Genomic DNA, 10,000 nt, shown 5'->3' on the forward strand with positions numbered 1-10,000 from the left:
TCACAACGAGTTACGCTACAAGCTAACACTGCATAGTCGTGCATGAACTGATTATATATATTATGTGCATTGCGGCGATCTCATGCACAAGGCTTGAACCCTAAGTGCTCAAACGCAGTGTCGCGTTGAATGTTCTTGTGACGTAGTAGCACCGTGTCGACTTACAACAAAACAATAATACTAATAAAGAAACGCACTACACATGCCGCCAAGAGTATTAAACGCGCCCTTCCTCCAAGCTACGCGGTGAGACAAAACTACAAACGCACTTATTTGGGTGCGCTGAATTATTATTACAAGACATAAGACATTGCGACGCTTACAATAACACATGCAGCACGTATCTCGCCGCTGAATGCTACAAAGCGGGACTGGACGGGTGACGGGACGGGTGACTGATGCACTTACGACATTGTTACGACACGACATAAGTGCAACGCACTTCACAACAGCACATAACTACGACACGACAATAACCTGCAACGCACTTACAAGAGAACCACGACACACTTCATGCGTGCGATGCCGTGAATGTTGTATTGATGCTGTGCTGTATTGGTGTTGCGTGAATGTTGTATTGATGCTGTGCTGTATTGACGTTGCGTGAATGTTGTATTGATGCTGTGCTGTATTGACGTTGCGTGAATGTTGTATTGATGCTGTGCTGTATTGACGTTGCGTGAATGTTGTATTGATGCTGTGCTGTATTGGTGTTGCGTGAATGTTGTATTGATGCTGTGCTGTATTGACGTTGCGTGAATGTTGTATTGATGCTGTGCTGTATTGACGTTGCGTGAATGTTGTATTGATGCTGTGCTGTATTGGTGTTGCGTGAATGTTGTATTGATGCTGTGCTGTATTGACGTTGCGTGAATGTTGTATTGATGCTGTGCTGTATTGACGTTGCGTGAATGTTGTATTGATGCTGTGCTGTATTGACGTTGCGTGAATGTTGTACTGATGCTGTGCTGTATTGACGTTGCGTGAATGTTGTATTGATGCTGTGCTGTATTGACGTTGCGTGAATGTTGTGCTGATGCTGTGCTGTATTGGTGTTGCGTGAATGTTGTATTGATGCTGTGCTGTATTGGTGTTGCGTGAATGTTGTGTTGATGCTGTCTCGTGCTGTGTTGTAACGGTCCTGGTGTCTCCTGTAGAGATGTTCTGAAGAGACGCTGTGCTGTGCTGTGAATGTGCTGATGCTGTGTTGTATTGACTGCGTGTGTTGTATTGGTGTGCTGTGTTGTAACGGTCCTGGTGTGTCCTGTAGAGATGTTCTGAAGAGACGCTGTGCTGTGCTGTATTGACGTCGCGGTGTTGTATGGAGGAGCTGTATTGCTTCGAATGTTGTATTGGCAGACTGTCTGTGTTGTAACGGTCCTGGTGTCTCCTGTAGAGATGTTCTGAAGAGACGCTGTGCTGTGCTGTATTGCTGTGCTGTATATATATATATTGCTGTGCACACACACACACACACACACACACACCTGTAGAGATGTTCTGAAGAGACGCTGTACTCTGGTAGACATATTTGTGGTAGACTTGTGGACGGAGGACCTTGACCTCACACACTGTGGGTGGTGTGACGAGGTGGACACACACAGACACACCCACCTGGCCTCTGATTGGGAAGTGGAGGTAAAAACCATCATGGTTGGGGAGATTCTCTTTTATAGTGTACTCGGCCTCTGATGATGAGAGTGTGTGTCCTGGTGTGTGTGGACGGAGACTCTCTATCTCTCTTACACACACCTGTGAAAGGGAGACCTTATCTCTTATAGAGAGACTACACACACACACACACACACACACACACACAATACTGTAACACACACACACACACACACCCACACACACCTGTACTGCTGTCTGAGAGAGACACACACACACACACACACACACCTGAGAGAGAGAATACACACACACACACACACACACACACACACACACACACACCTGCCTCTGAGAGAGAGACTATACACACACACACACACTCTGACAGATCCTGACTCTGTTTCCTGTAGCTGGAGGAAGCTGGAGGAAGCTGCCCGGGAAGTAGCCGATGAGGTCACCAAGCCCCGCCCTGCCGGAGAGGAAGCCATACAGGACATACAGGTCATGCTGAGGTCAGAGGGCAACCCGGCCAACATGCGCAGCATAAAGGTGAGGTCATCGTTTCAATAATAATAACAATAATAATACTAGACTTCATTGAGGGGAGCTCTGAACCCCAGGACTGGGTGCAGCAGCAGCAGGGCTAGTGTGAGTTTGTAACCCTGCTCAAACTCCTGGCTCCTGATCATTGCAATATTAATAATACTAGACTTCATTGAGGGGAGCTCTGAACCCCAGGACTGGGTGCAGCAGCAGCAGGGCTAGTGTGAGTTTGTAACCCTGCTCAAACTCCTGGCTCCTGATCATTGCAATATTAATAATACTAGACTTCATTGAGGGGAGCTCTGAACCCCAGGACTGGGTGCAGCAGCAGCAGCAGGGCTAGTGTGAGTTTGTAACCCTGCTCAAACTCCTGGCTCCTGATCATTGCAATATTAATAATACTAGACTTCATTGAGGGGAGCTCTGAACCCCAGGACTGGGTGCAGCAGCAGCAGGGCTAGTGTGAGTTTGTAACCCTGCTCAAACTCCTGGCTCCTGATCCTTTCAGTATGAGTGGCGCTGGTCCTCAGCGAGGGGGGGACTGTGAGCCCTGGGGCGGGGCTGCCTGGTAACCCCGCTCTCCTGTCCCGTCTCTCTGCAGTCTGATCAGATGTCCCGGCTGGTTCTGATTCCCGGGATGGTGGTCTCGGCAGCGGCGGTCCGTTCCAAGGCGGTCCGCGTGTCTCTGCAGTGCAGGGGGTGCCGCGGGGTGATCAGTAACATTGCCGTGAGACCTGGGCTTGAGGGGTACGCCCTACCACGCAAGTGCAACACGTGAGTGAGGGACCGGGCCACGCACACGCTGACCGTGCGCGGGAGAGCTGAGCGCACGCTTGCATCTCTCTGTCTGTGTCTCTGTCTCTCTCTCGCAGCGAGCAGACTGTCTCTCTCTCTCCTCTCTCTCTCTCGCAGGGGATGACTCTCGCAGAGCACGGTAGAACGTCCTCTCGAGGAGGAGAGCTGACCTCAGAGGCTCTCGTCTCTCGCAGGGGAGAGAGAGGCTGCGAGGAGAGGTGACTCGGCACGCTCATCTCTCTCTCGTCCGGAGGAAGGAGAGAGAGTCCTCTCCTCTCTCTCTCTCTCTCTCCTCTCTCTCTCTCGCAGGGAGCAGACTGACTCTCCTCTCTCTCTCTCTCGCAGGGAGCAGGCTGACTCTCTCTCTCTCTCTCTCTCTCCTCGTCCGACTGACGGAGAGAGGAGAGAGAGCTGACTCTCGTCTCTCCTCTCTCTCTCTATCTACGCAGGGGAAGCAGGAGACTCCCTCGTCCGACTCTCAGAGCTAGAAGCTCCGGAGGCCGAGCCCCACGGGGCTAAACGTCTGTCGAAGAGAGGGAGAGAGACTCTCCGAGACTCTAGAGAGAGGAGCTGGGAGGAGGCAGAGAGACAAGCTTCGTCCCTCGTCCCATCTCTCTCTCTCATCCTCAGCAGACTGTATCCCTCTTTTCGAAGGTGTGGCATGAGAGGAGAGGAGGAGTGACTGGATGAACCTCTCTCTCTCTCTCTCTCTCTCTCTCTCTCCCTGAAGCTCCTCTCTCTCTCTCGCAGGGAGCAGGCGGGGCGTGCTAAGTGCCCGGTTGACCCGTACTTCCTGATCCCTGATAAGTGCTCCTGCGTGGATTTCCAGACCCTGAAGCTGCAGGAGTCTCCGGAGTCAGTCCCACACGGAGAGATGCCCCGGCACATCCAGCTGTACTGCGACAGGTAACCACGGCGATGCTGGCTCTTTCTCTTTCAACCTCCCCTCCTCCGATCCTCCCCCTCTCTTTCCCTTCCTCTCTCTCTCTCTCAGGTATCTGTGTGATCAGGTGGTCTCTCTCTCTCTCTCTCTCAGGTATCTGTGTGATCAGGTGGTTCCTCTCTCTCTCTCTCTCTCTCTCAGGTCTCTTGTGTGTGGTAGGAGTCTCTTGGTCTCTCTCTCTCTCTCTCAGGTATCTGTGTGATCAGGTGGTCTCTCTCTCTCTCTCTCAGGTATCTGTGTGACTCAGAGTGGAGAAGTCTCTCTCTCAGAGACTCAGTCCTAGACTCTCAGGGGGGTAGAGATAGGAGCGAGGTCTAGATCTCACAGTCAACTGACAGTCCACCAGGAGAGAGAGAGAGGAGAGAGTCCATAGACACACTAGTCCCACACGGAGAGGAGACAGGAGCGGAGTCCAGACAACACTACAGTCTACCACACGAGGAGAGAGCAGAGTGGATCCTCATCTCTCACAGGGAGAGAGAGCAGTCCGTCGTCATTCCTCGTCCAACCAAGGAGGTCTCTAGAGTCTAGGCCTCTCTCCATAGGAGAGACCACTCAGTCTCTCCACTCACCAAGGTCCAGGTGAGGGGAGGTCCTCAGACTGTTCTTTTACTCTCTCCAGCTGAAGAGAGCCGAAGAGAGTAGGAGACAGGGGACACACTAGGAGAGTATCTAGGAGAGTAGTTCCTATAGTCTCTCCAAGAGAGAGAGAGCGGAGGTCCATAGTCACACTAGTGATACTCTCAGAGAGAGTCCATAGAGGGTTCTAGTCCACCAAGTAGAGTGGTCAGGGGGAGAGAGAGAGGTCCATCTCTCTCACTAGTCCACCAAGGAGGAGAGAGAGGTGGTTCATCTCTCTCTCTCTTAACTATCACTAGTGATCAGGTGAAGGGCTCTCTCTCTCTCTCTCAGGTATCTGTGTGATCAGGTGGTTCCTCTCTCTCTCTCTCAGGTATCTGTCTCTCTCTCAGGTATCTGTGTGATCAGGTGGTTCCTCTCTCTCTCTCTCTCAGGTATCTGTGTGATCAGGTGGTTCCTCTCTCTCTCTCTCTCAGGTATCTGTGTGAATCAGGAGACACACGAGTTCACCAACTCTCCAGGTCAGACACGAGAGACAGTAGAGCAGAGAGGAGGACACAACAGTCCAGAGAGAGCAGCGCTCGTAGGCCATAGACTCGCCCTGCGAGGCTACGTCCCACACTAGTTCTCAGGTATCTGTGTGATCGGGTGGTCCCTGGTAACAGAGTCACTGTCATGGGAATCTACTCCATTAAGAAGTCCGGGAATCCGAGCCGCAGTAAAGGGCGGGACCGAGTGGGAGTCGGGATCAGGAGTTCCTACATCCGGGTCGTGGGGATCCAGGTCGACACGGAGGGAGTAGGTGAGGGGCACCCCCAAATCAGACAGGGGTACAGCCCTGATATTGCATTGAAACGATCGAATATCATTGGATTGAATTGCATTGGAACTGCAGTTTGAGATCACTAGACTAGACTGGATTATAATCCCATTGGAACTGCAGTTTGAGATCACTAGACTAGACTGTATTGAATTGCATTGCTGCAGTTTGAGATCACTAGACTAGACTGTATTGAATTGCATTGTAACTGCAGTTTGAGATCACTAGACTAGACTGTATTGAATTGCATTGGAACTGCAGTTTGAGATCACTAGACTAGACTGTATTGAATTGCATTGGAACTGCAGTTTGAGATCACTAGACTAGACTGGATTATAATCCCATTGGAACTGCAGTTTGAGATCACTAGACTGGATTATAGTTGCATTGCTGGGATGGGATTAAGACTCCCATCGTGGTTTCTCTTCAAAACAGGACGCAGCGTCGTGGGGGCGATCTCTCCGCAGGAAGAGGAGGAGATTCGGAGGCTGGCGGCCACGCCCAACGTCTTCGAGTCCATCGCCAAGAGCATAGCGCCCTCTATCTATGGGAGCGTGGACGTGAAGAAAGCCATCGCCTGCCTGCTGTTCGGAGGCTCCCGCAAGAGGTACAGCTCGCTGACACTGCTGGGGCAGGTCGATCAGTCCCTAGACCCTGTTGACAGTGCTATGGCGGGTCAGTCAGTCCCTAGACCCTGTTGACAGTGCTTTGGCAGGTCGATCGGTCCCTAGACCCAGTTGACAGTGCTTTGGCAGGTCGATCGGTCCCTAGACCCTGTTGACAGTGCTATGTCAATATTGTAATGTTTGGGATTCAGAATTGATGAATGGGAGGGAAACTGCGCTTCACCGGCGGCCATCTTGGCTCAATGGCTCCATAAGATAGAACAGGGCGGCGGCTCCGAGTTTGAGCCGAGATGGAGACAGTTTCAGTTTTGTGGAGTTTTCCCCTGTAGTGACACCTCTCTCTTGGTCTGTCTCTCTTTCCAGGCTGCCCGATGGTTTGACTCGGAGGGGGGATGTGAATCTGCTGATGCTGGGAGATCCCGGCACAGCCAAGTCCCAGCTTCTGAAATTCGTGGAGCGCTGCGCCCCCATCGCGGTACGAGGCTGTCAGTCTGTCTGTCTGTCTGTGTTTGTATAAAGAGGTGCTGTCCTGGTGGGGAGGGTGTGTCTGTCTGTCTGTCTCCTCTGTCAAATTTCAAATGTGCTTTAGAGACATAACTATATTACAGGTATTGCAAAGCAATTTATAACAATTAACTGGCATAGAGAGAGAGAGAGAGAGAGAGAGAGAGAGAGAGAGAGAACCTAAACATTATTAAAACTGTCTCTCTCTTCTCTCCTCTCTCTCTCCCTCTCTCCTCTGTCTCTCAGGTCTACACCTCAGGGAAGGGCAGCAGTGCTGCCGGGCTCACAGCCTCGGTAATGAGAGACCCCGTTACCAGGAACTTCGTCATGGAGGGCGGGGCCATGGTGCTGGCTGATGGAGGCGTGGTCTGCATAGACGAGTTCGACAAGGTGAGACCACACCCCCCGGAACCTAGAACACAGGCACCAACCTAGAACTACCTAGAACCTGAAAAACAGTACTGTACCTAGAATCCGAATAGAAATCTAGAACCTGAACAAACCTAGAACCGGAAAACAAACCCTAGAACTGCACCTAGAACCTGAACACGTGCTTAGAATTGTACCTAGAACCTGAGTAGAACTCTACCTAGAACCGCACTGATAGGCATTGGCGCTAAACCCAGAATTCTCTCTCTCCTCTCTTGCTCTCTCTCAGATGCGGGAGGATGACCGCGTTGCTATCCATGAAGCGATGGAGCAACAGACCATCTCCATCGCCAAGGTAACGGGAGAGGCACGCACACATGCGCGCTCCTGTCAGCTCTGACGTTCGCCTTGTGTGTGATTGCGTGTGATCTTGTATATGTAGGGTTAGGGTTAGGGGGCGTGTGTGATCTTGTTTCTTCCTCTCTCCAGGCTGGCATCACCACCACTCTGAACTCGCGCTGCTCGGTCCTGGCCGCTGCTAACTCTGTGTTTGGTCGCTGGGACGATACGAAGGGCGAGGAGAACATCGACTTCATGCCCACCATCCTGTCCAGATTCGACATGATCTTCATCATCAAGGACGAGCACGACGAGCAGAGGGACATGGTGAGGGTGGACCCGGGGGGACCCTTCTGGGGAACCAGGGGACCAGAGGAGTGATTTCTCTGATTTTCTGTCTGTTTTTTCTCTCTGCTGTTCTGTGTGTTTTTTTTCTCTGATTTTCTGTGTGTTTTTTTTCTCTGCTGTCCTGTGTGTTTTTTTTCTCTGCTGTTCTGTGTGTTTTTTTTCTCTGCTGTTCTGTGTGTTTTTTCTCTCTGCTGTTCTGTGTGTTTTTTTTCTCTGCTGTTCTGTGTGTTTTTTTTCTCTGCTGTTCTGTGTGTTTTTTCTCTTTGCTGTTCTGTGTGTTTTTTCTCTCTGCTGTTCTGTGTGTTTTTTCTCTCCGCTGTTCTGTGTGTTTTTTCTCTCTGCTGTTCTGTGTGTTTTTTTTCTCTGCTGTTCTGTGTGTTTTTTCTCTCCGCTGTTCTGTGTGTTTTTTCTCTACTGTTCTGTATTCATTTCTCTCTCACTGTGTCTCAGACGCTGGCGAAGCATGTGATGAACGTGCATCTGAGCGCGCTCACAACCAACCAATCCAGCGAGGGGGAGATCGAGCTGAGCATGATGAAGAAATACATCTCCTACGCACGGGCGTGAGTGACATCACAGTGACATCACCGCGCAGTACCGCGCTGAACACAATACAGCACAGTGCAGTACAGCACAGAACACAATACAGCACAGTAAACAGTGCAATATAGCACAGTGCAATACAACACAGAACACAGTACAGCACAGTGCGATACAGCACAGTAAACAGTGCGATACAGCACAGTAAACAGTGCGATACAGCACAGTGCGATACAGTACAGTGCAGTGTGGTACAGCACAGTGTGATACAGCACATGAAGTGCGGACCTCTCTGGTAATTCTCCTCTCTGTAATCTCGATTTCTTTCCCTGGTTTTAGGTTCATTCAGTGCGCGTGTGTAACCTTTAATTGCGTCCCCACAGGAAGTGCGGTCCGCGCCTCTCGGCCGACGCGGCAGAGAAACTGAAGAACCGCTACATTCTAATGAGGAGCGGAGCAAGGGAACATGAGAGAGAGAGCGACAAGCGATCCAGCATCCCTATCACTGTCAGGTACTGTGTGTGTGTGTGAGGAGAGAGGGAACATGAGAGAGAGAGCGACAAGCGATCCAGCATCCCTATCACTGTCAGGTACTGTGTGTGTGTGTGAGGAGAGAGGGAACATGAGAGAGAGACAAGCGATCCAGCATCCCTATCACTGTCAGGTACTGTGTGTGTGTGTGTGAGGAGAGAGGGAACATGAGAGAGAGAGAGAGACAAGCGATCCAGCATCCCTATCACTGTCAGGTACTGTGTGTGTGTGTGTGAGGAGAGAGGGAACATGAGAGAGAGACAAGCGATCCAGCATCCCTATCACTGTCAGGTACTGTGTGTGTATCTCTGTGTTGTTGTGTTGTGTTGTATTGTGTGTTTTTCTCTCTTCAGACAGCTGGAGGCGATCATTCGTATCTCGGAATCTCTGGCCAAGATGAAGCTCCGCCCCTTCGTTGCCGACAGCGACGTGGACGAGGCGCTCCGCCTGTTCCAGGTCTCGACGCTCGACGCGGCCCGGTCCGGCAGCCTGTCCGGTGAGTACAGCTCTGTGTCCAGCAGTCTGTCCAGCTAGTGTGTGTCTCCTGTCTGTCCCCTCCTCTCAGCGGGATCAGGAGATGATCTCTGTCTCTCTCCTCTCTCTCTCTCTCTCTCTCTCTCCTCTCTCCTCTCCTCTCTCTTTCTGTCTCTCTGTCTCAGGAGTGGAGGGTTTCTCCTCTCAGCGGGGATCAGGAGATGATCTCTCTCTCTCTCTCTCTCTCTCTCTCTCACTCTCTCTCTCTCTCTGTCTCTCTCTCTCAGGAGTGGAGGGTTTCTCCTCTCAGCAGGATCAGGAGATGATCTCTCGCGTGGAGAAGCAGCTGAAGAGAAGGTTTGCGATCGGGTCCCAGGTCTCGGAGCACAGCATCGTGCAGGACTTCATCAAGCAGGTGAGATCTATAGGTGATTGCTGTAGATGTTTGTGTGTGTCGTTGCTGTAGATGTTTGTGTGTGTGTGATTGCTATAGATGTTTATCTGTGTGTTGCAATGATAGCTATTCATATATAAAACTCCTGTCCTATCAGTGTGTGTGATATCTGTCTCTATCTCTCTCTCTCTCTCTCTCTCTCTCTCTCTCTCTCTCTCTCTCTCTCTCTCTCTCTCTCTCTCTCTTCTCTCCTCTCAGAAATATCCAGAGCATGCGATCTACAAAGTTCTTCACCTGATGATGAGACGAGGAGAGATCCAGCACAGAATGCAACGCAAAGTGCTCTACAGAATCAAATAGAGACATGAGGGGACCGGGGACACACACACAGAGATCCAGCACAGAATCAAAGAGACTGGGTAGAAGAGAAGACAGTCGCTCCTAGCGTGTGAAATCCCTCTGCTCTACGAAAACACACAAGAACTGAAGGGAAGAGTTTGTTGATTTGCTGAGAGGAGGAGGGTCTGGCTCAGAGTTTCATGTTAGTCTCAGTCTCTCTCTCTCTCTCTGTCTACGATACT

General features: G+C 51.0%; 1 protein-coding gene across 1 annotated transcript in view; it reads left to right on the plus strand.

Annotated features, from left to right (window-relative positions):
* Positions 1 to 10,000, plus strand: part of mcm5 (minichromosome maintenance complex component 5) — a 10,517-nt gene that overhangs the window by 377 nt on the left and 140 nt on the right. Inside the window, exons 2-15 of the mRNA XM_041242192.1 lie at positions 2,025 to 2,163; positions 2,759 to 2,931; positions 3,703 to 3,858; positions 5,107 to 5,276; positions 5,730 to 5,901; positions 6,284 to 6,395; positions 6,671 to 6,814; positions 7,083 to 7,148; positions 7,283 to 7,459; positions 7,931 to 8,043; positions 8,404 to 8,532; positions 8,905 to 9,047; positions 9,313 to 9,440; positions 9,678 to 10,000. The exon at positions 9,678 to 10,000 is cut by the window's right edge and continues 140 nt beyond it. Of these exons, the coding sequence (XP_041098126.1) occupies positions 2,025 to 2,163; positions 2,759 to 2,931; positions 3,703 to 3,858; positions 5,107 to 5,276; positions 5,730 to 5,901; positions 6,284 to 6,395; positions 6,671 to 6,814; positions 7,083 to 7,148; positions 7,283 to 7,459; positions 7,931 to 8,043; positions 8,404 to 8,532; positions 8,905 to 9,047; positions 9,313 to 9,440; positions 9,678 to 9,779 (1,924 nt within the window). The 3' untranslated portion in view covers positions 9,780 to 10,000. The remainder of the gene's footprint in view (positions 1 to 2,024; positions 2,164 to 2,758; positions 2,932 to 3,702; positions 3,859 to 5,106; positions 5,277 to 5,729; positions 5,902 to 6,283; positions 6,396 to 6,670; positions 6,815 to 7,082; positions 7,149 to 7,282; positions 7,460 to 7,930; positions 8,044 to 8,403; positions 8,533 to 8,904; positions 9,048 to 9,312; positions 9,441 to 9,677) is intronic.

The sequence above is a fragment of the Polyodon spathula genome, unplaced genomic scaffold, assembly GCF_017654505.1.
Source record: "Polyodon spathula isolate WHYD16114869_AA unplaced genomic scaffold, ASM1765450v1 scaffolds_1199, whole genome shotgun sequence".
NCBI classification, from domain to species: domain Eukaryota; kingdom Metazoa; phylum Chordata; class Actinopteri; order Acipenseriformes; family Polyodontidae; genus Polyodon; species Polyodon spathula.